Below are 26508 nucleotides of genomic sequence, written 5' to 3' on the forward strand. Positions count from 1 at the left end.
TCGTGAGGGCACAACAAATACTCCTGATATCTCCGGTGTGATTCCTTTCCTTGTTTCTTCTGTAATAAGTTCAGACAAAGCAGCTTCCACCGTGGGGAGAGGTGAACGATGGAGGACTGATGCCCTAACAGACTCAAACTCATCACGCAAAGCCATTAGAAACTGAACTAAAGTGTTTCCTCTCTATACTTCTGCCATAATTCCAAATCTACGGTCCATATTGGTTCCATGAGTGCTAATTGATTCCAAATTAAAGACATCTCAGAATGAAAAACAGAAATAGACTTATCATGCGATTGTTTCATAGATCTAATATCTTGTTCGAGTTTATACCTCTGAGCAAAGTTGAATTGGGTGTACCTTTTCGAAAGAAAATCCCATGCATCTTTGGCTACCTCAAAACTTGTGAGTTGCATGCTTATGGAAGGAATGACTGTGTTTCCAATCCAAGTGAGAATCTTGTGATTGTTAATCTCTCATTCTTCTTTTGGATCCTTTTCTTTTTCAACAGAACTGCTTGCTGTAGGTTTCTTTTCTATACCATCGACATACTTCGACATACTCTTTCCTTTAAGAAAACTCCTCATGAGGAATGACCAGTGATTGTAATTGGTTCCATCAAAACGGACAGTGATAAGTTGAGAATCTTCTCTTGACATGATTACTATGTTTTCTCTGGGTTGTATTTTCTCTGGATTGTATTGCAGCGGAAACTGGCTCTCAGATCTTTCCTAGCTCTGATGCCATGATAAACATGAGCATAGAGATTCTAATGTAGTTGTGAGAATAATTCTCTGTGTCTTCATTGATAGGCAAAAGCCTGATTTATACATGTTTACACAACTAGATAAGGCAAATAAAAGATACACCTAACAATATCTAGGATATATGCAGAAAGAATATATATGGAAATAACAAACACAATAATGTCAAGATATATCATATCTAGACCATATCTTAACATGTTTTAGATCAAAGATTTACAGACCACGCATGGCCAAATCTTAGGCAGAAATTCATAAATTCCTCTTCCATTTTTTTGGTAACAAAATTAGTCAACTAAAAAATTGTTAAACCAAAAATTATAAAGAAGCAGACAAACAAACAAACAAACAAAAAGTAATCGTCAATCATTGCATGTACTCGACCCGAACCCCATCAATGCTTGTACTGATGCAGGTCCCTCCTCGCGGTACTAGTGTTACAAAAATGGTCTGGTCTCCATCTGCCTCAAGATCTTCCAATAGCTCAGTTATACCCACCTTAAAAATTGTTTTCCTTTGCACTATCAAATCTTCTTTCTCCCTCACTATTCTTACTCCTCTCCTCATGTTCACAAACGTTCCCGCGAACTCTCTTGATTCAGGACCGATTGCCGTCTCATCGACTGCATTTACATAGACATCAAACTTGACATACATATCTTTACTGATATTAATTCCATAAACCACTAAAATCTCTTCTTCTTGTTCTTTCTCTATCTTACTTCTACGTGTTTTTGGCCTATGTAACTTCACTCGTATTGTCGTATCAAGACTCCTACCATTCAACCCAATATCAGGTAAAACAATAGCTTGATTAGAATCACCAAATAATGGGTTCTCATTGTCTCTCATTTTCAGTACATGACGAGCGATCTTCGGTGGGACAGAAGGTTTAGGTCTAGCAGTAAGCCATACATCCTCAACGTTCTCATAAGTATATCTGAGCTTAGAAGTATCAAGAACATCTTTGACTTTGATTCTAACAAGCTGCGACTTTTCATTGTGGAAGAAGAAAGTAGATTCTAACCAATCTGGGTCTTCTACTGATGGCCTGTTACTGCGAAGTTCATTCCATACGTTCCAAAGACGATCGACGTTTGAGTGATGCGCATAAAAAATTGGATCTCTTGCAGCTGTAAAGAATGCACCCAAATCTTCTCTTTCAGTATTTGAGTTGCTGCCAACCCAAGCATGCAACGGATTATGTGGTGCCAGCTCAATAGTTCCTGGTCCATCACAAAATCCATTCTCCCCAGCTTTGTAAGGACACCCCATGAAAAGCTCGGCCTTCTTAGCACCTGAAACCATTTGATTATACATCAAAGCAACATTAGCGGAAATTTGCTCGCCGGTTCCTAGTCCACTTTCAACATAATCATAGTTAATATCGGCTACTTGAGGCGGCAGATGAGAGCTTTCCCGTTGTGTATCATCCATCGACCCATTCAAGTACATATCAGGAATGAACATGCCATCAGGAGAATCCCAATTCCAGAATGGTAGAGCAAAGTTCTCATCACCTATGAAACTTCCAATAATTCGTTCATGAAAGTAAAGCACCATTCTGTGCCATGGGAAAAACAACCACGTTCTGTGGATTTTGAGTAGAGAATTGGAGTGCTGCTGATTGTAAGAGCCGGTGCAGTATAAACAATGCATGTTTGCTTGACGGATATAGTTACGTGGATCTTCGTATGGTAATGATTTCATAATGTCTATAGCTTTGTTGTATTTTGCAATGTAATCTGCATCAACTAAGTGAGCTGGCTTTCTAACCCTAATCGGTTTTGAAGAGTCAGGAAACTGGAAATCAACAATGGGTTCTAATGTTTCACTTTCTGGTGGACAGCAGTATACTGGTTGATCAGCATCTGACAGTGATTGATGACAAGTTGTGAGGTTTGGACTTAATACTATACGCTTTGGTTTCGAAACCTCTTCATCTGCGAGTTCCATTTTAAGCCATGCTCCATCAAAAGCTCCAAGGATATTAGTCCTTAGATCCCTGAGACAACAATAGTTACACGTAAAAGATTTAGTTTCTAATTAAACTCCATAAACAAACTTGGATAAAACTCTAGTGAGTGGGTAATGAAAAAACAATACTTACGTCGTAAAAGGAATGGCTTCAACTAACTGCTGACATTTATGAACATCTGAAAAAGAAGATAATCCAACTAAGACTACAGCCAAAATCATCAAACTCTTTGATTCTTCCATGGCTATATTAATTCAATCTTTTACCTTATGCCTATATATATTACTTAGGCAGTAGGGATCAGCACATATATAGAGACAGACTACTGCATGCACGTGTGACCTTACCAACTTTGAGCTTCCCCATACTACTCCATGAGTGACCTTACCAACTTTGAGCTTCCCCAGCTTTCCCAATTCCTGGCTTAGATTTCTCTCGAAATATTTCTTTCTAGTACTGGAAATATTTCTATCGATTTAAACAACAAACAAGTGAGACACTTATATGCATCGAGCACTAACAGTCAAAATCCCCGATACCCCAGAAATGGTTGATTCCTCGGCTCCTACTTTTGCGAGGTTCGTACTTTGTAGCACCATTGATCAACAAACCACGGTACAAGACAACAAAACATTTGCGTTTGCCGTCTTTGTCATGTGATAATGATAATATTTAAGTATTTAGACACTAAAACCTAGTCTAAACAATCTCAGATAGAGATTCTGCTGAATAAATCATCACGTGATACCGAAACATATGATTATGCTTCAAAACAAACAAACATATGATTAGGTAAGGGTTGGAAGTATATATTTAAAAGGGAATATTTATAAAGTATACCCGTTTTTTTTGTCTTTTTTTTTCTTGGTCCCGATATTTACAAAATTTTAAAGTGCCCCCAAAGTGATAAAAACAGAAAGGCCTCACACTAGTTAGTCAAACCTGTTTTACCAGGTCAAAAAAATATTATAAAGTTACCAAACGATCCTTATCTTAAACCTAAAGAGATAGAGAGAGAAAAATATCTCATTTACTTTTCGTTCTTTTTTCGTTCAGACAAGAGAAAAGGGGCTCAATAAAAATCAGTTGTTCCCTTTTAGTTTTTTATTTTGTTTATTAAAGACTCACCAAAACTCATCTTCTCGATGGAAGCAAAGCAGAAAGTCATGTCCAGGTAACATTTTAAAAACCCTAAATTTGTTTTTTTTTTTGTTTAGATCTGTAATTGCATGCTCTGTTAAAGTGTTTTCAATGCTTTTTCTTTTATAAAGTGCTTTGATATGATATGAATTTCACTATTTTCATGATTATTTCTGTTTTTTCTCTGTTGTCCATGAAGAATCGAATCTGAAAAGTTAGGGTTTTCAAAATAAATAAATATTAGTACCCATAAAAAGACATTACCCAAAAATTAATCCCTATAAATATCTTTTTGTCCATAAACAAATATTAGTACCCATAAAAAGACATGCATGTTGGTTCCCCTGTTCTTTTTGTCGATCTCTTTTCTGTTCTTTTCCATTCTTCTATCTTCTTCTCTTATTTCTTCTTATCTTCTTCGCCTCTGGCGATTCTGTGAGGATTATGAGATTGAGATATCAGTCGCTGTTGGTAGTAGTGCTTGAGTAGTTTATTTATAATTCAACCGAAAGGATTTTCTGAGTTATAGGGGAAATTCGATTTAGGTGATAATTAAGGAAAAAATTGGAGTCGGGTTTAGTTGATTGAAATAAGGGTATTTGATCAATTGATAATCTGGAGTGGTTTGATGTAAACTGAGAAGCTAGGGTTTCATAAGAATAACTGAGAGAAGCTACAACAGATGAAATTAAAGATGAAAAAGATGATATTTGAGGAGAATAGAAGATGGGTTGACAGAAATTAGGTTTAGAGGATGTAAAATTGATATGTAAACTAATTAATGTTGTATGATATGTAAAATTGATATGTAAACTGATTAATGTTGTATGATATGTAAAATTGATGTGTAAATTGATGTGGATGAATTTAGGATAACACAGTTTTGTGGTGTTGGTGGTTTGGGATGGTGGGTGGATGTATAGTGAGAACTGAATTGTAGGCAGGTAAGCTAATTTAGCAGTTGTATATTCATTATGAAGTTTAATTGAATTGTGGTTGTTAATAGTTAGAACTGAGTTGACATAGATGATGTTGTTGCTTAGTGATGAGATGAAATGAAATTTGTATAGTGATATTTTGCTTGTAATGTGAGTTTTTGTTGCACCATGATGGTATGTTTTAATATGTGTGTTTAGAGTTGATTATAAGGTGATCCTTTGACGAAAGGATCACCATGATGGTATGTTTTGCTTGTAATGTGAGTTTTTGTTGCTTATAAGGTGATAGAAAGCATTTTTGATGCTATGAGAGTGGATTATATATGGTATGAAAAGAGTTATCGTTGATCCTTTGACGAAAGGATTAATAAGAAGGTTTGAATATATCTTATTGGATGATGTTGATGCCCGTTAAGAATTGAGTCATTTATGATGGATACCCACCTAGAAATAGGTTCAAAGGGAATAACGATTTGCAAATGATATGGACATAGTTGTTTGTGATGGACACTCAACCTATAACTCAAGATTCCATAAGTAGGTTCAAAAGGTAATCCCTACCTATGAATGGATATCCCAAAATGTAGGTTCAAATGAGGCTAAGTCACAGATAATCTGTAGACACAAAATCATGCTTTTGATAATTCATACCACACATGATATCTTGAAGCGAGGTTGAGTTTTTGTTTCTAAAAACTCTTAATGATGTTTATATCTTTATTTAGAGTGGGGTACTTATTTACAGGAATACTCTTGATAGACACACCTATATGGATGTGAAAGTGTGGCCGCTTTCTATGAGAATATGGGCAGTTCTCTAGATCATTCATTAAACCGGGATTCAAGCACAGGGCCGTGATGTGCTGGATTTAGACTTTACAATATTATAGTTATTTGTGTGTTAAACAATCTTCTTATCTCCTAGAGTTCAAAGACTTATGTTCACTCTACGGTCAGATTTTTCGAGAGCCTAACACTATATGAAGGTTCAAAATTGAAAGATACCTTTACTTATGCACATCATTATATAGATGATCTTGCTCAATGTTTTAAAAATATAAGTGGGGGATTGTTGGAAATATATATTTAAAACAATATGTATTTTCATTTATTAGTTTTTTATAAAAATTATTTTTTAATAGTCTTAATGATCTTCATAAAAGCAATTTATTTTTTGTTATGAATTCCTTGACCGTTTCATTCTACGAGAGTAAATGATTCTTATTAAAGCATATAAATGTTTACACTAAACTCAATTTAAATTCTTGAGTACAAAAATAAATATTTGGTTAGAAAAGAGTTTTTTTCTTTAATGTTTTTGGAGTTTTAATGAAAAAATAAGAATCTTTTGAGAGAAAGAAAAATTGTGTGTGATCATCACTTGTTTTCTACAAGTTTGATTTTGAGAAAGAATAAAAGTGTACAAATATCACATACTCTCTAAGTGCAAGAGTGATTGTGAAAGGGATTTACTCGGCTGTTTTATCCTGGGGACGACGCATCATGGAAGAACTTCTTGCACAATCTTGGGCAGAGCCGCGTAACGTCTTAAAGAGAACGACCTGACTCGGCCATAACATTATTTGTTTGCTTTTTATTTGTGATTGTTTTGCAAGAGGATTTCGGCAATTATTCCAACAATTTTAAGACGTTATATTCTTCCATGGATATAAAAAGAAACATTTGTTGAAACACGATAAGTATCATTGTTTAATTCGCTTTATAGAATTATACAAATATGATGGTATGATTTTACTTTTTCGATAAACCAAGATGCTTCGAATAAGTTACTTGAAACCTAAAGTAAATTTTATGTGTGAGTTTGATGGACCAGGATTGTAACAAGGATAATATTTTTCATCATGAATATCTAACATAAAAAATATTGTTGATGTTATAAAAATGGTTTTTTAACATGCTGCAGAGTTTTATTTTTATCTCCTACACGGAAGTGAATTGGGCCTCGAAATTTTAACCATAAATATAATACATCATGTGGATCATCTCCTTCAAATTTAATAATTTTTGGATCCGAAAATTATTTTTAGAGTATTTTACAAAACTGAATAATGTTGCTGAAAATTTCTGACGATTATAAATTTTGTATTGATTAATTTATTTTTTCTAATTTATGTGCTGATATTTTGGGTTTGTGTGTAACATGAAAATTTTAAATCATGAGCTTATCTTAGAAATCCATTTTGAAATTTCCCGTTTGGATTTTAGATTGAGAGATGTGGTGATTTGGAAATCATTGTGTATGTTTGTCCAAAATAGGAGATGATACTTGACATTAGAGATTAGAGATTGAGATGTAATAAAATACATTAAAATTCATGTTTTGATTTTGATTTTTATTACTTCATACTCTTGTTTTGGAAATGAAAAAGAAGATCATAGTTCGAAATCAAACCAATGCACCACATGTGGTTGATAATATGCTTAGTAGAAAGTTTTAACTATATGTATGATGTTATAACTATATAACTTTGAGTCTTTGTTTGAAACTAAAGAGAAACATGGAGTGCTATGTTTTATTTGATTTTCAAGTAATTATGTAAGTGCATACCTTACTTATTTTTTAGTTTCAAATGCTCACATATACATGATTGTGACAGGTGCAATTTCACATACCTGAGCAAGTTTTTATTTTTCTAATGATATAAAAATTGCGGGAGATTAATTGATGTGTAGAGCAATGAGGTTTCTGATTTCTTTGTTGGTGCGCAGAAAATGGACACTGGTTTAAAACCAATTGACCTTTAAAAGCAATTGAGGTATGTTTGATGAACAATTTGTAGCTATTGTAGTGATCAAATAGTTGCATTCTACATTGAAAATTAATTGATTCTTCAATATTAGAATGAGTTGTACGGAAACTAGCTATTGAGAATTATTGTTTATGACAATAAATGAGTGACTCATACAAGTTTGGAACTTATGAGATAGAACTTGATACCAAACCAAAACCGAAAGAATAAGAAACCTAGTAAAAACAAATATGAATATCAAATCTCACCGAGAAATGAACATAATTTTAATTATGAAGTTATTTTCAACGCTTGCATTAAACCAAGTCTTACGACACGACATTTCAAGAATATCAAATATTATTAACAATGCTTTTCAAGCTAAGTTAATATGAATTGTGGATACGATGAGAGGTTGGTATATATTGGTGTTTTACACCATGTTTGTTTTGATAGGTTATGGTTCAAAAGTTGAACGGAATCGTTTGCAAGAAAGTGATGTTGAGTTATACTCACATCTATAGAAAAGTTTGCTTCCGGTAGAACTATCTTGTTAAAGATGCTCATACCACCAAAATGAGAAAGAATCTAGTTTCCGCCTATCTTGTTTTTAACAAAATTGAGATTAAATTTTTGTTGAACTTGATCATTGCACTACTACAATAAGTATGTTATCAATGGAATGTTTGAACCAAATATTGTATTGTATATATGATATGAATGAATCTTTGGAGTGCTGAAATATGTGATTTTATCTTGCTTCTATGAATTGTTTTGGTTAGTGAGCATGCTGTGTTTTCCTCTAAAATTTCTAAGAATTTTTTTAAGTGACATGTATCAAATTTTACCCAAGTCTTCAAAGCATGTAGACTCCCAATCTTACTAGTTTACAAAACCATCAGATTAAATAAAATGTCTGAGAATTTATAAGATATTTTTGGTGTTTCACGAAGTCTAATTTGGTGAGTAAAATTGATCTTTTCAGTAGTGAATAATGAAATGATGTCTTCACAAAAAATGTTTGTTTGGTCGTCCTCTATATTGTGCCAAAAGGATTTTGAAATTGGATAATTAATTTTTTAGTAATGAGCAAGAACACATAGTGCGTCAAATATGAATTTAGAGAAATTATTTGCATTAAAAAAATTATTTCTAATTTTTGTATGAATGAGGAACTTTCAATTTTTTGAATTGGTATTAAACACCAAAATCCGACGTCTATCGAAGTCTGTAGAAATTTTTGAATGAACGTAAGTGGAAATACAATTTGCACAAGTAACTTCTCAATTTTAGATGTTTTGGTGTTGATTTGAAATTTCCTTTGATCGAGAAATAGTCGGGGTTCTTTACTCTATGTATGTTTGAAGGCTAAACTTAGATTAAATATCTAACTAGAAATGAAGATCACAAGATCATTAAGAATTAATGTGTAAGTAGTAATACTAAAACGAACTTTAGTCATAATTATTATCTTGTTTGAGATACTTAGCTCCTCATAATTTTAATCTTTGGAAAAAAGTTTTAAGAACCAAATTTTTTAGTTTGAAAAACAGAGAAAGGGTAATTATTTTTTATACTTGCTTTCATGTCGCTGGATTTACATTCTTGATTGGTGATGTTGTTTCTAAGATGCGTAATTTGTTGTGTATCATATGTAGAAAAATATATGGAATGTGTTAAATATGAGAATCTATGTAGACAAGCATGAAAATTGTGTCATTTCTACAAGAACATAATGGATATATAAGTTAGATAAGTTATCATCATATATATTCTGAAACAAACTTTGAAACAATTGAATGAGATAAAATAAAATTTTTGATTAGTTTGAATAATTTCAGAATTTTTGAAAAATGAAAAACATAGCGCTCGTTGTTGTATATGCATATGTGAATCGCTGAATTTGTATTTTAACTCATACGATGTTAATGAAACTGAGAACGTGCATAGTTTATTATTTGACATGAAAGACTTGGATGAAGATAGTGTAAATTTTGAATTGAAACATTTCTTTCGGAACTATTACACTATATTGAAAAAGATTTGTAAAGAAATAAAAAAAAATTAAAAATATATAGTCTTTATGAACTAGTTTTCACTCATTTCATTCTAGTATTATAGTGCTTGTGATTGTGTGTGATTGGACTAGAAAAAGAAAATGAGTATGGTAGCATCTCATTTCTTCTTGATACGTGATGAACTATATGTATATTACTTATGTAGTGGGGGTTACACATATGCAGATTTACTAATAATCCATGTATGGATAATTAGTAAAACATTGAAAAGGTTATGAGGTATCTGAAAAGAACCTTAAACCTAGAAATGCACTATCTGAAAATGTTTACCGCAATCCTTTAAGGATATTATTACAATGTTGATTAAGATATCCTCTCACATGAATCCTCCAAGGGATGAAGTGATTCATGACTCTACTAGATATAGGAAGAACATACATATTAATCCAATGCGATAGTACCGCGGTTATTGCGAGAGTTGAGAACAGTTGATTACAACGGTAGAGTCGACATATAAGGTGATAGAAAGCATTTTTGATGCGATGAGAGTGGATTATATATGGTCTGAAAAGAGTTATCATTGATCCTTTGACGAAAGGATTAATAATAAGGTGTGAATACATCTTATTGAATGATGTTGATTCCCATTAATAATTGAGTCATTTGTGATGGATACCCACCTAGAAATAGGTTCAAAGGGAATAACGATTCACAAATGATATGGAAATAGTTGTTTGTGATGGGCACTCAACTTATAACTCAAGATTACATAAGTAGGTTCAAAAGGTAATCCCTACCTATGAATGGAGATCCCAAAATGTAGGTTCAAATGAGGCTAAGTCACGGATAATCTGTAGACACAGGATCATTCTTTTGAAAATTCACCACACGCATAATATCCTGAAGCGATTTAAGGTTGAGTTTTTGTTTCTAAAAACTCTTAATGATATTTATATCTTTATTTAGAGTGGGGTACTTAGCTATAGGAATACTCTTGATAGACTCACCTATATGGATGTGAAAGTGTCGCCGTTTTCTATGAGAATATGGGCAGTTCTCCAGATCATTTATTAAAGCGGAATTCAAGCACAAGGCCGTGATGTGCTGGCTTTAGACTTTACACTAGTATAGTTTTGTGTGTATTAGAGAATCTTCTTATCTTCTAGAGTTCAAAGACTTATGTTCACTCTATGGTCATATTTTTCGAGAGCCTAACACTATATAAAGGTTCAATATCGAAAGATACCTTTACTTATGCACATCACTATATAGATGATCTTGCTCAATGTTTTAAAAATATAAGTTGGGGTTTGTTGGAAATATATATTTAAAACAAAATTTATTTTCATTTATTAGTTTTTTTATTAAAATTTATTTTTAATAGTCTTAATGATCTTCGTAAAAGCAATTTACTTTTTGTTATAAATTCCTTGACCGTTTCATTCTACAAGAGTAAATGATTCTTATTAAAGCGTATAAATGTTTTCATTAAACTCAATTGAAATTCTTGAGTACAAAAATAGATATTTGGTTAGAAAATATGAAGAGAGTTTTTTTCTTTAATGTTTTTGGAGTTTTAAGGGAAAATAAGAATCTTTTGTGGAGAAAGAAAACTTGTGTGTGATCATCACTTGTTTTCTACAAGTTTGATTTTGAGCAAGAGTAGAAGTGTACAAATATCACATACTCTCAAAGTGCAAGAGTGATTGTGAAAGAGATTTACTCGACTTTTTTATACTGGGGACGACGCGACATGGAAGAATTGTTTGCACAATCTTGGGAAGAGCCGCGAAACGTCTTAAAGAGAGCGACCTGGTCGTGACTCGGTCATAACATTATTTTTTTGGTTTTTCTTTGTTATTGTATTGCAGGAGGATTTCGACAATTGTTCCAACTGCAAGGTATTCAGGGTAATATCCTGACACAGTCCAGGATATGTAAACAAGGAATCAATTGTTAGGTGACCTTCTTTTACTATAAAATTATCATTTCTTGGGTTTCTTCTTCATGCGGTGAAAATGTAGGATAAAATGTGTTTTTAATAAAAGAATTATCTTTTTTAAGAGTCTAAGCAGACTTACTCATAAAAATGAGTGAATGAAATGAACCTTTAGTCCCACATCGTGGAAAACCAAATTTGAGTTCAACTATATAATAATTCTCTTATAGAATATTGATAAACGAGGGTGGAACGGGTGGGTAAAATGATGCAAAACCCAATCCATGCAATACTGGCTTGTACCATTTTTTTTTTTCAAGTTTTTCTTTAGAAAATTAATTCCAATTTTTTTTTTTTTTAAGAAATCATATTTATAGAAAAATATAACAAGAAACAAGCCTTTGCTTTATTTTCTTATGATGACCAGCGACTAGTTAGGGAATGGATTACTTGAGAGGAAGCACTTTTTTTTACGGCGTGGTGTACGATGGGGGGCACATGCCCCATTTCAGTGAAAATCCTAACAGAAATGTCATTTAATTGATTATTTTAATATTTTTCATTAAAAAACTATTAAAACGGGATTGTTTGCTCAAATTAATTGCACCAAAATAATCTCCTCTCCGTATGGTTTCCAGCGAGTCATCATATGTCGGGATCGGAACTGCCGCAGAGAAATAATAGTCGTTGAGTTGATCTAGACCTTGCATTGGAGACGTGTTAAAGTAGTAAAATTGGTGTAATAGTATCAACAATCGATCATTCCAGCACTAATGCACCAGAACCCATCAGATCTTTGCAGGGAAGTCCTCGTGTTGATTGCCTTTTTTGATTCTTTTCTATTTTTTTTGCGTTTTTCGTATGATGACCAGCAACTAGTTAGGGAATGGATCAGTTGAGAAGAAGCACTTTTTCTATGGCACGGTGTAAGGGGGGGCACATGCCCCATTTAAGTGAAAATTCTAACAGAAAGGTTATTTAACTGATTATTTTAATATTTTTCATTAAAAACCTATTAAAACGGGATTGTTTGCTCCAAACAATTGAACCAAAAAAATCTCCTCTCTGTAAGGTTCACAATGAGTCATCATATGCCGGGATCATAATTGCCGCGGAGAAATAATAGTCGTTGAGTTGATCTAGACATTGCATTAGAGACGTGTTAAATAGTAAAATTGGTGTAATAGTATCGTAATTGATCATACCAGCACTAATGCACCAGAACCCATCAGAACTCTGCATTTAAGCGTGCTTTGGTGAGAGTATACTAAGATGGATGACCTATGGGGAAGTCCTTTTGTTGATTTCCTTTTTTGGTTGTCTTCGAAATTTTTATTTATATTTTTTTCTTATGACGACCAGCGACTAATTAGGGAATGGATCACTTAAGAGGAAGCACTTTTTTATGGCGTGGTGTACGGGGGGGGGGGGGGGGGGGGAGGCACATGCCCTATTTCAATGAAAATCGTAACAGAAAGGTCATTTAATTGATTATTTTAATATTTTTTATTAAAAATCTATACAAAAGGGATTGTTTGCTCAAAGTAATTGCACCAAAACAGTCTCCTCTCCGTAAGGTTTCCAATGAGTAATCATATGACGAGATCGGAATTGCCGCGGAGAAACAATAGTCGTTGAGTTGATCTAGTCCTTGCATTGGAGACGTGTTAAGTAGTAAAATTGGTGTAATAGTATCAGCAATCGATCATACCAGCAAAAATGCACCAGAACCTATCAAAACTCTCCAGTTATAAGCGTTTTTGGGCGAGAGTAGTACTAAGATGGGTGACCTCTTAGGAAGTCCTTGTATTGATTGCTTTTTTTTTAATGTTTTTTCGAAATTTTTATTTAGCATTTTTTTTTTGTGATGACCAACAACTAGTTAGGGAATGGATCACTTGAGAGGAAGCACTTTTTTTATGGCGTGGTGTACGGGGGGCACAAGCCCCATTTCAGTGAAAATGCTAACAGAAAGGTCATTTAATTGATTATTTTAATATTTTTCATTAAAAAACTATTAAAACGGGATTGATTTGCTCAAAGTAATTGCACCAAAACAATCTCCTATCCGTAAGGTTTCCAACGAGTCGTCATATGCCGGGATCAGTATTTCCGCTGAGAAATAATAGTCCTTGAGTTGATCTACACCTTGCATTTGAGGCGTGTTAAGTAGTAAAATTGACGTAATCGTATCTGCAATCGATCATACTAGCACTAATACACCAGAACCCATTAGAACTCTGCAGTTAAGCGTGCTTCGCGAGAGTAGTACTAAGATGGGTGACCACTTGGAAAGTCCTCTTGTTGATTTCCTGTTTTTGATTTTTTCAAATTGTTTTAGCGTTTCTTCTTATGATGACCAACGACTAGTTAAGGAATGGATCACTTGAGAGGAAGCACTTTTTTATGGCGTAGTGTACGGGGGGCACATGCCCTATTTCAGTGAAAATCCTAATACAAAGGTCATTTAATTGATTATTTAAATATTTTTCATTAAAAAACTATTAAAACGGGATTTTTTGCTCAAAGTAATTGCTCCAAAACAATCTCCTCTCCATAAGGTTTCCAACGAGTCGGCATATGCCAGTATCGGAATTGCCGCTGAGAAATAATAGTCGTTGAGTTGATCTAGACCTTGCATTGGAGACATGTTAAGTAGTAAAATTGGTGTAATGGTATCAGCAGTCGATCTTATCAGCACTAATACACCAGAACCCATTAGAACTCTGCAGTTAAGTGTGCTTGGAGAGAGTATCACTAAGATGAGTGACCTCGTGGGAATTTCTCGTGTTGATTGCCTTTTTTATGTTTTTTCGAATTTCTTTTTTCGCTTTTTTTCTTATGATGACCAACGACTAGTTAGGGAATGGATCACCTGAGAGGAAGCACTTTTTTTATGGCGTGGTGTACGTGGGGATGGGTGGGGAGGAGGGGGTCACATGCCCCATTTTAGTGAAAATCCCAACAAAAAAGTTCATTTGATTGATTATTTAAAAAAAATCATTAAAAAAATATTAAAACGGGATTGTTTGCTAAAAGTAATTGCACCAAAAAAATCTCCTCTTCGCATGGTTTCCAATGAGTCATCATATGCCAGGATCCGAATTGTAGCGGAGAAATAATAGACGTTTACATGATCTAGACCTTGCATTGGAGACGTGTTAAATAGTAAAATTGGTATAATAGTATCTACAATCGATCATACTAGCACTAATGCACCAGAACCCATTAGAACTCTGCAGTTAAGCGTGCTTGAGAGAGATTAGTACTAAGATCGGTGACCTCTTGGGAAATCCTCGTGTTGATTGCCTTTTTTGATTTTTTTTTAGCATTTTTTCTTAAGATGACCAACGACTAGTTAGGAAATGTATCACTTGAGAGGAAGCACTTTTTTATGGCGTCGTGTATGGGGGGTACATGCTCCATTTTAGTGAAAATCCTAACAGAAAGGTCATTTAATTGATTATTTAAATATTTTTCATTAAAAAACTATTAAAATGGGATTATTTGATCAAACTAATTGCACGAAAACAATCTCCTCTCCGTAATTTTTCCAACGAGTCATCATATGCCGGGATCAGAATTGTCGCGGAGAAACAATAGTCGTTGAGTTGATCTAGACCTTGCATTGGGGACGTGTTAAGTAGTAAAATTGGTGTAATCGTATCTGCAATCGATCATACTAGCACTAATGCACCAGAAACCATTAGAACTCTGCAGTTAAGCATGCTTGGGAGAGAGTAGTACTAAGATGGGTGACCTCTTGGGAAGTCCTCGTATTGATTGCCTTTGTTTTTTTTTGTTTTTTTTCAAATTTTTATTTAGCATTTTTTCTTGTGATGACCAACAACTAGTTAGAGAATGGATCACTGAGAGGAAGCACTTTTTTTATGGCGTGGTGTACGGGGGAACATGCCCCATTTCAGTGAAAATCCTAATACAAAGGTCATTTAATTGATTATTTTAATATTTTTCTTTAAAAAACTATTAAAAAGGATTTTTTGCTCAAAGTAATTTCTCCAAAACAATCTCCTCTCCGTAAGGCTTCCAACGAGTCGGTATATGCCGGTATCGGAATTGCCGCTGAGAAATAATAGTCGTTGAGTTGATCTAGACCTTGCATTGGAGACATGTTAAGTAGTAAAATTGGTGTAATGGAATCAGCAGTCGATCATATCAGCACTAATACACCAGAACCCATTAGAACTCTGCAGTTAAGTGTGCTTGGAGAGAGTGTCACTAAGATGAGTGACCTCGTGGGAATTTCTCGTGTTGATTGCCTTTTTTTATGTTTTTTCGAATTTCTTTTTTCGCTTTTTTTCTTATGATGACCAACGACTAGTTAGGGAATGGATCACCTGAGAGGAAGCACTTTTTTTATGGCGTGGTGTACGTGGGGATGGGTGGGGAGGAGGGGGTCACATGCCCCATTTTAGTGAAAATCCCAACAAAAAAGTTCATTTGATTGATTATTTAAAAAAAATCATTAAAAAAATATTAAAACGGGATTGTTTGCTAAAAGTAATTGCACCAAAAAAATCTCCTCTTCGCATGGTTTCCAATGAGTCATCATATGCCAGGATCCGAATTGCAGCGGAGAAATAATAGACGTTTACATGATCTAGACCTTGCATTGGAGACGTGTTAAATAGTAAAATTGGTATAATAGTATCTACAATCGATCATACTAGCACTAATGCACCAGAACCCATTAGAACTCTGCAGTTAAGCGTGCTTGAGAGAGATTAGTACTAAGATCGGTGACCTCTTGGGAAATCCTCGTGTTGATTGCCTTTTTTGATTTTTTTTTAGCATTTTTTCTTAAGATGACCAACGACTAGTTAGGAAATGTATCACTTGAGAGGAAGCACTTTTTTATGGCGTCGTGTATGGGGGGTACATGCTCCATTTTAGTGAAAATCCTAACAGAAAGGTCATTTAATTGATTATTTAAATATTTTTCATTAAAAAACTATTAAAATGGGATTATTTGATCAAACTAATTGCACGAAAACAATCTCCTCTCCGTAAGTTTTCCAACGAGTCATCATATGCCGGGATCAGAATTGTCGCGGAGAAACAATAGTCGTTGAGTTGATCTAGACCTTGCATTGGGGACGTGTTAAGTAGTAAAATTGGTGTAATCGTATCTGCAATCGATCATACTAGCACTAATGCACCAGAAACCATTAGAACTCTGCAGTTAAGCGTGCTTGGGAGAGAGTAGTACTAAGATGGGTGACCTCTTGGGAAGTCCTCGTATTGATTGCCTTTGTTTTTTTTTTTTTTTTCAAATTTTTATTTAGCATTTTTTCTTGTGATGACCAACAACTAGTTAGAGAATGGATCACTGAGAGGAAGCACTTTTTTTATGGCGTGGTGTACGGGGGCACATGCCCCATTTCAGTGAAAATCCTAATACAAAGGTCATTTAATTGATTATTTTAATATTTTTCATTAAAAAACTATTAAAAAGGATTTTTTGCTCAAAGTAATTTCTCCAAAACAATCTCCTCTCCGTAAGGCTTCCAACGAGTCGGTATATGCCGGTATCGGAATTGCCGCTGAGAAATAATAGTCGTTGAGTTGATCTAGACCTTGCATTGGAGACATGTTAAGTAGTAAAATTGGTGTAATGGTATCAGCAGTCGATCATATCAGCACTAATACACCAGAACCCATTAGAACTCTGCAGTTAAGTGTGCTTGGAGAGAGTATCACTAAGATGAGTGACCTCGTGGGAATTTCTCGTGTTGATTGCCTTTTTTTTTATGTTTTTTCAAATTTCTTTTTTCGCTTTTTTTCTTATGATGACCAACGACTAGTTGGATCACCTGATAGGAAGCACTTTTTTTATGGCGTGGTGTACGTGGGGATGGGTGGGGAGGAGGGGGTCACATGCCCTATTTTAGTGAAAACCCCAACAAAAAAGTTCATTTGATTGATTATTTAAAAAAAAATTCATTAAAAAACTATTAAAACGGGAGTGTTTGCTAAAAGTAATTGCACCAAAAAAATCTCCTCTTCGTATGGTTTCCAATGAGTCATCATATGTCGGGATCCGAATTGCAGCGGAGAAATAATAGACGTTTACATGATCTAGACCTTGCATTGGAGACGTGTTAAATAGTAAAATTGGTATAATAGTATCTACAATCGATCATACCAGCACTAATGCACCAGAACCCATTAGAACTCTGCAGTTAAGCGTGCTTGAGAGAAAGTAGTACTAAGATCGGTGACCTCTTGGGAAATCCTCATGTTGATTGCCTTTTTTGATTTTTTTTGATTTTTTTTTAGCATTTTTTCTTAAGATGACCAACGACTAGTTAGGAAATGTATCACTTGAGAGTAAGCACTTTTTTTATGGCGTCGTGTATGGGGGGCACATGCTCCATTTTAGTGAAAATCCTAACAGAAAGGTCATTTAATTGATTATTTAAATATTTTTCATTAAAAAACTATTAAAATGGGATTATTTGATCAAAGTAATTGCACCAAAACAATCTCCTCTCCGTAAGTTTTCCAACGAGTCATCATATGCCGGGATCAGAATTGCCGCGGAGAAACAATAGTCGTTGAGTTGATCTAGACCTTGCATTTGGGACGTGTTAAGCAGTAAAATTGGTGTAATCATATCTGCAATTGATCATACTAGCACTAATGCACCAGGACCCATTAGAATTCTGCAATTAAGCGTGCTTGGGAGAGAGTAGTACTAAGATGGGTGACCTCTTGGGAAGTCCTCGTATTGATTGCCTTTGTTTTTTTTTATGTCTTTTCAAATTTTTATTTAGCATTTTTTCTTGTGATGACCAACAACTAGTTAGAGAATGGATCACTTGATAGGAAGCACTTTTTTTACCTGGCGTTTTTAGGGGCCACCCGAAAGGATTTAGGGGCCATCAATTTATACCCATCCAAAGACTCTAGTTAAGGGGTACCCTATATGATATTGAAGTTACATAAATGCCCTTCTGGTAAAACTGTATAAAAACCAAATCAAAAACAATTCTACTCATTTCAACTCTTCTTCTTCCAGTTTCCTATTATCTTCCGATTGTGGAAGAAAAAAAAAAATCCTCGTTCAACCGAAACATCGCCGCGAATCGTAAAATCAAAACATCGTCGATTCGTTTATAAAACAATGGATAAGAGAAATGAAACCCACAGACCTAGAACCAAAAATGTTGCTCGGGGTATCGATCCTAATATTGGGATTTTAGCAAGAAATAAAGAAATTGTTGCTGCAAATGAAGAAGAACGCGAAGAACGCGAAGTACCCGGCAATGTAGTCGGTGGTGGCGATTCCGATAGTCAAACACTTCGTCAACTTCAAATGGCCCCAATTAGGTAAGAATCTATCATTTTTGGGGTTTATTTCGCTTTAATTCGTTGAATCGAGAAAAAACATTTCTAGGGTTTTCGGTTATTTATCCAGATTCAGACGATATTCATGCTCATTTACTTCCGAATGTAGTCGTGTTCTTCATTTCTCAAGAACATCGACAGTATTCGGGAGAAGGATTTGATAATTATCTGTCGAATATTGGTGGCCATATCTTCCTGGATACAAACTGCTAATAATCGGTAGTTTAATGAATTTTTTGGCTACCGAATATATTTAAGTAGACACACAGTATTCGGAAGAACACTCACTACCGAATGTATATATTGAAAAAATCTCAAATTTTCTGATATAGGAAAAATCCCATTTTGGGGCCAGTATTTATTCGGAAGACAATATAATGTTTTATACCTCCGATTGTGTAGGATAAAATTTTAGAGTTTCTGAACTCCAGTTGATGAATATTCGGTTGTAAACATGTTTAGTTATATTCCGATTGTTTTTCATTCGGAAAAAATATGTGTCTTCTTACTTCCGAATTTGTACATTCGGGTTATAGATGTGCACTTTGTCTTCCGATTGTGTAGGATGAAAAATTTACATCTTCCGAACTCCAATTGATGCATATTCAGTTGAAAATATGTTTAGTTAGCTTTCGATTGTTTTGTATTCGAGAACACTATGTGTCTTCATACGTCCGAATGTGTACATTCGGGTTATATTTCCATACTTTGTCTTCCGATTGTATAGTTTGTAAATATTGTTCCTTTCTTTGTTGTTTAGACAAAGTCGATAAGGGAGGAAGAAAGTGACAGCTAGTGCTAGGAGGGAAAGGAGTGCCAAAGATAATTCAAGTGCTCAACAAAGCGAACAAGCACAAAGCAGTCAACAAGGAGTGCAACCAAGTGTTGAACAACAAGGCAGTGAACAAGGGGTGCGACCAAGTGTTGAACAAGCCGCTCAACAAAGTGCAGGACCAAGTGTTGAACCAGTTGATCCAGTGCCAAGAGTAGAAGAAGGACAACCAAGTGGTACCCAAAAATCCAAAAAAGGAAAAGATGGTGTAAGAAGGATATTGCTAACAAAGCATCACATCTTGTCCCTCAACTTGAAGAAGAAGGGTATTCCAACAGGCACAATCCTTGGGCTACCAGCGGATGGAGGAAAATTGCTATTTGGATACAAAGACTCATGGGCCAGAGAAATATACGAAACCGAGGTAATAAAATTACTATTTTTTATTAATGTATTGTCTATGTGTTATATCGTAATATTTTTATTAAGGATTTTTTTATGTACTTTAATAGGATCATCAAGATGCGGTCCGTCTACTCAAACCTACCGCCGCACCAACAAAAATGCTTGCGTGGCCTTTATCCGGTGAATGTGAAAGGTTCAAGACAATTGTTGCCAACTCGGGATTAGCTAACCCGTGGTCGTGCAGGACTAGGAGGTAGTCACGGTCGTAAAGTAAAGAAGAGCAGATAAATGACAATGATTTTTGTTGTACATTCGGAAATTTGTTTGGGTAACTAAGTTAGACAAGTTCAAATGACAATGATTTATGTGGTATATTCGGAAGTTTTGGTAACTAATTTAACTTCCGATTATTTCAAAGACAAAATTTGAAAAGTATAAGTTTTTCCAAATTCTGATTTTTGGGCCATCGTACATTCGGAACTTTACAAAAATATTATCCTCCGAATATTACAAGTTCAAAACAAACCACGCCATGGCTCCAGGTGGTTCCAAGGGCCAATATTGAAGGTTAACAGCCCATATTCGGACGTTTTGGTAACTAATTTAACTTCCGATTATTTCAAAGACAAAATTTGAAAAGTATAAGTTTTTCCAAATTCTGATTTTTGGGCCATCGTACATTCGGAACTTTACAAAAATATTATCCTCCGAATATTACAAGTTCAAAACAAACCACGCCATGGCTCCAGGTGGTTCCAAGGGCCAATATTGAAGGTTAGACAGCCCATATTCGGACGTTTTGGTAACTAATTTAACTTCCGATTATTTCAAAGACAAAATTTGAAAAGTATAAGTTTTTCCAAATTCTGATTTTTGGGCCATCGTACATTCGGAACTTTACAAAAAATTATCCTCCGAATATTACAAGTTCAAAACAAACCACGCCATGGCTCCAGGTGGTTCCAAGGGCCAATATTGAAGGTTAGACAGCCCATATCGGACGTTTTGGTAACTAATTTAACTTCCGATTATTTCAAAGACAAAATTTGAAAAGTATAAGTTTTTCCAAATTCTGATTTTTGGGCCATCGTACATTCGGAACTTTACAAAAATATTATCCTCCGAATATTACAAGTTCAAAACAAACCACGCCATGGCTCCAGGTGGTTCCAAGGGCCAATATTGAAGGTTAGACAGCCCATATTCGGACGTTTTGGTAACTAATTTAACTTCCGATTATTTCAAAGAAAAATTTGAAAAGTATAAGTTTTTCCAAATTCTGATTTTTGGGCCATCGTACATTCGGAACTTTACAAAAATATTATCCTCCGAATATTACAAGTTCAAAACAAACCACGCCATGGCTCCAGGTGGTTCCAAGGGCCAATATTGAAGGTTAGACAGCCCATATTCGGAAGTTTTGGTAACTAATTTAACTTCCGATTATTTCAAAGACAAAATTTGAAAAGTATAAGTTTTTCCAAATTCTGATTTTTGGGCCATCGTACATTCGGAACTTTACAAAAATATTATCCTCCGAATATTACAAGTTCAAAACAAACCACGCCATGGCTCCAGGTGGTTCCAAGGGCCAATATTGAAGGTTAGACAGCCCATATTCGGACGTTTTGGTAACTAATTTAACTTCCGATTATTTCAAAGACAAAATTTGAAAAGTATAAGTTTTTCCAAATTCTGATTTTTGGGCCATCGTACATTCGGAACTTTACAAAAATATTATCCTCCGAATATTACAATCGGTAGGTTGTTTAACAAAATAATCTACCGATTTCGTAATCGGCTAGTTTTTATATTAATAATACTCCGATTACATCCATTACATAAAGTTCAAACGGCCTTAACCTTACAATTTCGTCAAAAGCACCTAAATCCATACTCCTAATTGACCATAAAAGTATTAAAACAGATCATAACTTCCAGTGACCATAGAAATTGTCCCTCTTGATTTTGTAGCATCCTTCATGTTCAAATCGTTTCCCGTAGAGGTCCACATACCGGCGATCCGCAAGATTTCTCTGAAATTACGAATGAGTAACAAGTTAGTACTAACTTTTGTTAGTGTTGGAGTTACAGAGATACTTACTCGTTTTTCATACGTCCACCAAGGAAAAGCGTTCCTAACAAACCGTTCCTCATCTTCAAGTTTGTCAATCTCCTTATCGAGCGCATTCTTTCTCATCTTAATGTCATTGGATGATCTTCGAATTCGATTACCATCTAAGGCCTCAAATACCATTAAGATACGGTTCCATATCTGCTCTTCGGATTCCGATTTGTGGAGCTTGTGAACACGATCATGAGCAGTTACCACAACCCACGCTCTATAAATAGCACAATCTTCTTCTTCGGCAAAAGCAATATCCATGTTTTTTGTTATGAAAATTAAAATTGAAGAGAGGAAAGAGTTTGGTGCAATTGGGGTGATAGATATGAGTTTCTTCATATAGGTTTAGGGTCCAACGACTCTTTTTGTTTTTCCCGAAAACTCCAACGGCTAATTTGACGAAAGTTGAATGTGGAGAAACCAATAATCGATAGGTATTGTATTTAGCATATCTACCGATTATGGTAGCTTTCAAAATTTGAATTTGGGGCAACTTATAATCGGTAGGTTATGTAATATATTTAACTCCCGATTAACGCTGCATCCAAAACACGAACCAAGTGGTTATGGCTGGCTGTGTACACTCAAAACATATGGAATATGGCAAGGGTTCGATCTGTGGCTCCTTATAATCGGTAGGTTGTTAAGTTGTATTCCCTTCTGATTATAACAGCCTTCACCTTCTTCTCTATAACTCTAACAACTCAAAAATGAAAAAGAAATGGAAAAAATGAAACACAAATCATTCTAATACTGCACCGACTACAATCGGAAGTCTGGGAAATATTTTGGATTCCGATTGCAATCGGAGGATAACAATGTTATCATATCCTCCGAATATATAAGGGTAATTTCGCCATTAAGAATTACGTGAATAAGGGCTGGCTACATTTTCCCTTTGGGTGACCTTTTTTGTTTTATTGTTGGCCCCTAAATCCTTTCGAGTGGCCCCTAAAAACGCCAGGTTTTTTTATGGCGTGGTGTACGGGGGGCACATGCCCCATTTTAGTGAAAATCCTAACAGAAAGGTCATTTAATTGATTATTTTAATATTTTTCATTAAAAAACTATTAAAAAGGATTTTTTGCTCAAAGTAATTGCTCCAAAACAATCTCATCTCCGTAAGGTTTCCAACGAGTCGGCATATGCCGGTATCGGAATTGCCGCTGAGAAATAATAGTCGTTGAGTTGATCTAGACCTTGCATTGGAGACATATTAAGTAGTAAAATTGGTGTAGTGGTATCAGCAGTCAATCATATCAGCACTAATACACCAGAACCCATTAGAACTCTGCAGTTAAGTGTGCTTGGAGAGAGTATCACTAAGATGAGTGACCTCTTGGGAATTCCTCGTGTTGATTGCCTTTTTTTATGTTTTATCGAAATTTTTTTTCGCTTTTTTTCTTATGATGACCAACGACTAGTTAGGGAATGGATCACCTGAGAGGAAGCACTTTTTTTATGGCGTGGTGTACGTGGGGATGGGTGGGGAGGAGGGGTCACATGCCCCATTTTAGTGAAAATCCCAACAAAAAATTCATTTGATTGATTATTTTAAAAAAATTCATTAAAAAACTATTAAAACGGGATTGTTTCCTAAAAGTAATTGCACCAAAAAAATCTCCTCTTCGTAAGGTTTCCAATGAGTCATCATATGCCGGGATCCGAATTGCAACGGAGAAATAATAGACGTTTACATGATCTAGACCTTGCATTGGAGACGTGTTAAATAGTAAAATTGGTATAATAGTATCTACAATCGATCATACCAGCACTAAGGCACCAGAACCCATTAGAACTCTGCAGTTAAGCGTGCTTGGGAGAGAGCAGTACTAAGATCGGTGACCTCTTGGTAAGTCCTCGTGTTGATTGCCTTTTTTGATTTTTTTTTAGCATTTTTTCTTAAGATGACCAACGACTAGTTAGGGAATGGATCACTTGACAGGAAGCATTTTTTTATGGCGTGGTGTACGGAGGGCACATGCTCCATTTTAGTGAAAATCCTAACAGAAAGGTCACTTAATTGATTATTTAAATATTTTTCATTAAAAAACTATTAAAACGAGATTATTTGCTCAGAATTGCACCAAAACAATCTCCTCTCCGTAAGTTTTCCAACGAGTCATCATATGTCGGGATCAGAATTGCCGCGGAGAAATAATAGTCGTTGAGTTGATCTAGACCTTGCATTGGAGACGTGTTAAGTAGTCAAATGGGTGTAATCGTATCTGCAATCGATCATACTAGCACTAATGCACCAGAACCCATTAGAACTCTGCAGTTAAGCGTGCTTGGGTGAGAATAGCACTAAGATGGGTGACCTCTTGGGAAGTCCTCTTGTTGATTGCCTTTTTTCGATTATTTTTTAGCTTTTTTTATTATGATGACCAGCGGCTAGTTAGGGAATGGATCACTTAAGAAGAACCACTTCAGTGAAAATCCTAACAGAAAGATCATTTAATTGATTATTTTAATATTTTTCATTAAAAGACTATTAAAAAAGGATTGTTTGCTCAAAGTACTTGTACCAAAAAAATCTCCTTTTCGTATGATTTCCAACGAGCCATCATATGCCGGGATCGGAATTTCCGCGGATATATAATAGTCGTTGATTTGATCTAAATCTTGCATTGGAGACGTGTTAAATAGTAAAATTGGTGAAATTGTTTCATCAATCGATCATACAAGCACTAATGCACCTGAACCCATCAGAACTCTACAGTTAATAAGCGTGCTTGGGCGAGAGTACGACTAAGATGGGTGACCTCTTGGGAAGTCCTCGTGTTGATTCTCTTTTTCGATTTTTTTCGATTTTTTTATAGCATTGTACCCTATGATTTTATTGCGTGGTGTACGGAGGGGAGGGGGGGGACATATGCCCCATTTCAGTGAAAATCCTAGCAGAAAGGTCATTTAATTGATTATTTTAATTTTTTCGTTAAAAACTATTAAAACGAGATTGTTTGCTCAAAGTAATTGAACCAAAACAATCTCCCCTTCTTAAGGTTTCCAACGAGTCATCATATGCCGGAATTGGAATTGCCGCGGAGATAAAATAGTCGTTGATTTGATCTAGACCTTGCATTGGAGAGTGTTAAATAGTAAAATTGATGAAATGGGTTTCAGCAATCGATCATACCAACACTAATGCACCAGAACCCATCAGAACTCTGCAGTTAAGCGTGCTTGGGTGAGACTAGTACTGAGATGGATGACCTCTTGGGAAGTCCTCGTGTTGATTGCCTTTATTGATATTTGTCGATTTTTTTTTTGTTGCGTTAGCATGCTTGGGCGAGAGTTGTACTAAGATGGGTGACCTCTTGGGAAGTCCTCGTGTTGACTGCGTTTTTGATTTTTGTCGATTTTTTTAGCGTTTTCCTGTATGATGACCAACAACTAGTTAGGGAATGGGTCACTTGAGAGGAAGAACTATTTTCATGGCATGGTGTATGATGGGGCACATGCCCCATTTTAGTGAAAATCCTAACAGAAAGGTCATTTAATTGATTATTTTAATAGTTTTCATTAAAAACTATTAAAGCGGGATTTTTTGCTCAAAGTAATTGACCAAAACAATCTCCTCGCCGTAAGGATTCCAACGAGTCATCATATGCCGAGATCGGAATTGTCGCGGTGAAATAATAGTCGTTGATCTGATCTAGACCTTGCATTGGAGACGTGTTAAGTAGTTAAATTGGTGTAATAATATCAGCAATCGATCATATCAGCAGTAATGCACCAGAATCCATCATAAATCTTTATTTAAGCGTGCTTGGGCGAGAGTAGTGCTATAAAAAAATAAGCGTGCTTGGGCAAGAGTAGTCTTAAGATTGGTGACCTCTTGGGAAGTCCTCGTGTTGATTGCCTTTTTGATTTTTACCGATTTTTTTAAGCGTTTTTTCTTATGATGACCAGCGACTAGTTAGGGAATGGATCAATTGATATGAAGCACTTTTTTTATGGCGTGGTGTGTGGGGGGCACATGCCCCATATCAGTGAGTACCCTAACATAAAGGTCATTTAATTGATTTTTTAAATATTTTTCATTAAAAAACCTTTATAACGGGATTGTTTTCTCAAACTAATTGCACCAAAACAATCTTCTCTTCGTAGGGTTTCCAACGCGGCATCATATGCTGGGATCAGAATTGCCGCGGATGTTAGAGACTGCTCAGTCGAACTCTCATGCGTTTATATCTCAAGCATGTTTGTCAATGTTAGTGATCAAAGCTATAAGTCTTGAGTTATAGTCTACTATAGCTAAAGTCTCGGACTAGGATAGAAAGTGTAGTTGAGCTCAAGAACTCC

At 35.2% G+C, this 26508-nt stretch overlaps 1 protein-coding gene, 4 non-coding genes and 13 pseudogenes across 5 annotated transcripts; 17 read left to right on the forward strand and 1 right to left on the reverse strand.

Annotated features, from left to right (window-relative positions):
* Positions 1-1013: 1013 nt before the first annotated feature.
* LOC113358933 (polyphenol oxidase I, chloroplastic-like) lies at positions 1014-2984 on the reverse strand. Its single transcript, XM_026602643.1, has 2 exons — positions 2875-2984; positions 1014-2769 (listed from the first exon to the last, which is right to left on the reverse strand). The coding sequence occupies exons 1-2, from the start codon at positions 2982-2984 to the stop codon at positions 1131-1133; spliced, it is 1749 nt and encodes a 582-aa protein (XP_026458428.1). The 3' UTR covers positions 1014-1130.
* A 9734-nt stretch (positions 2985-12718) lies between these two features.
* Positions 12719-12836, forward strand: LOC113362410 (annotated as a pseudogene).
* A 388-nt stretch (positions 12837-13224) lies between these two features.
* Positions 13225-13345, forward strand: LOC113362456 (annotated as a pseudogene).
* Positions 13346-13722: 377 nt separating this feature from the next.
* On the forward strand, positions 13723-13840 carry LOC113362327 (annotated as a pseudogene).
* A 368-nt stretch (positions 13841-14208) lies between these two features.
* Positions 14209-14326, forward strand: LOC113362422 (annotated as a pseudogene).
* A 392-nt stretch (positions 14327-14718) lies between these two features.
* Positions 14719-14837, forward strand: LOC113362290 (annotated as a pseudogene).
* Positions 14838-15196: 359 nt separating this feature from the next.
* LOC113362546 lies at positions 15197-15315 on the forward strand. The gene has a single exon (XR_003365792.1). It is a non-coding gene; the product is annotated as a 5S ribosomal RNA (ribosomal RNA).
* Positions 15316-15690: 375 nt separating this feature from the next.
* Positions 15691-15808, forward strand: LOC113362385 (annotated as a pseudogene).
* A 393-nt stretch (positions 15809-16201) lies between these two features.
* On the forward strand, positions 16202-16320 carry LOC113362303 (annotated as a pseudogene).
* A 359-nt stretch (positions 16321-16679) lies between these two features.
* Positions 16680-16798, forward strand: LOC113362501. Its single transcript, XR_003365753.1, has one exon. It is a non-coding gene; the product is annotated as a 5S ribosomal RNA (ribosomal RNA).
* Positions 16799-17171: 373 nt separating this feature from the next.
* Positions 17172-17289, forward strand: LOC113362374 (annotated as a pseudogene).
* Positions 17290-17679: 390 nt separating this feature from the next.
* On the forward strand, positions 17680-17798 carry LOC113362315 (annotated as a pseudogene).
* A 370-nt stretch (positions 17799-18168) lies between these two features.
* Positions 18169-18287, forward strand: LOC113362558 (annotated as a pseudogene).
* Positions 18288-23446: 5159 nt separating this feature from the next.
* LOC113362398 lies at positions 23447-23564 on the forward strand (annotated as a pseudogene).
* A 391-nt stretch (positions 23565-23955) lies between these two features.
* On the forward strand, positions 23956-24074 carry LOC113362280 (annotated as a pseudogene).
* A 356-nt stretch (positions 24075-24430) lies between these two features.
* Positions 24431-24549, forward strand: LOC113362392. The gene has a single exon (XR_003365712.1). It is a non-coding gene; the product is annotated as a 5S ribosomal RNA (ribosomal RNA).
* A 322-nt stretch (positions 24550-24871) lies between these two features.
* On the forward strand, positions 24872-24993 carry LOC113362433 (annotated as a pseudogene).
* Positions 24994-25325: 332 nt separating this feature from the next.
* On the forward strand, positions 25326-25444 carry LOC113362273. The gene has a single exon (XR_003365667.1). It is a non-coding gene; the product is annotated as a 5S ribosomal RNA (ribosomal RNA).
* Positions 25445-26508: the final 1064 nt, after the last annotated feature.

This window comes from Papaver somniferum, chromosome 3 (genome assembly GCF_003573695.1).
Source record: "Papaver somniferum cultivar HN1 chromosome 3, ASM357369v1, whole genome shotgun sequence".
NCBI lineage: Eukaryota > Viridiplantae > Streptophyta > Magnoliopsida > Ranunculales > Papaveraceae > Papaver > Papaver somniferum.

Coding starts and splice junctions, on each gene's coding strand:
- LOC113358933 (XM_026602643.1), bottom strand. CDS start 2,984: ATGGAAGAATCAAAGAGTTTGATGATTTTGGCTGTAGTCTTAGTTGGA. Junction 2,770..2,874: donor GAAGCCATTCCTTTTACGAC/GTAAGTATTGTT, acceptor TTGTTGTCTCAG/GGATCTAAGGACTAATATCC.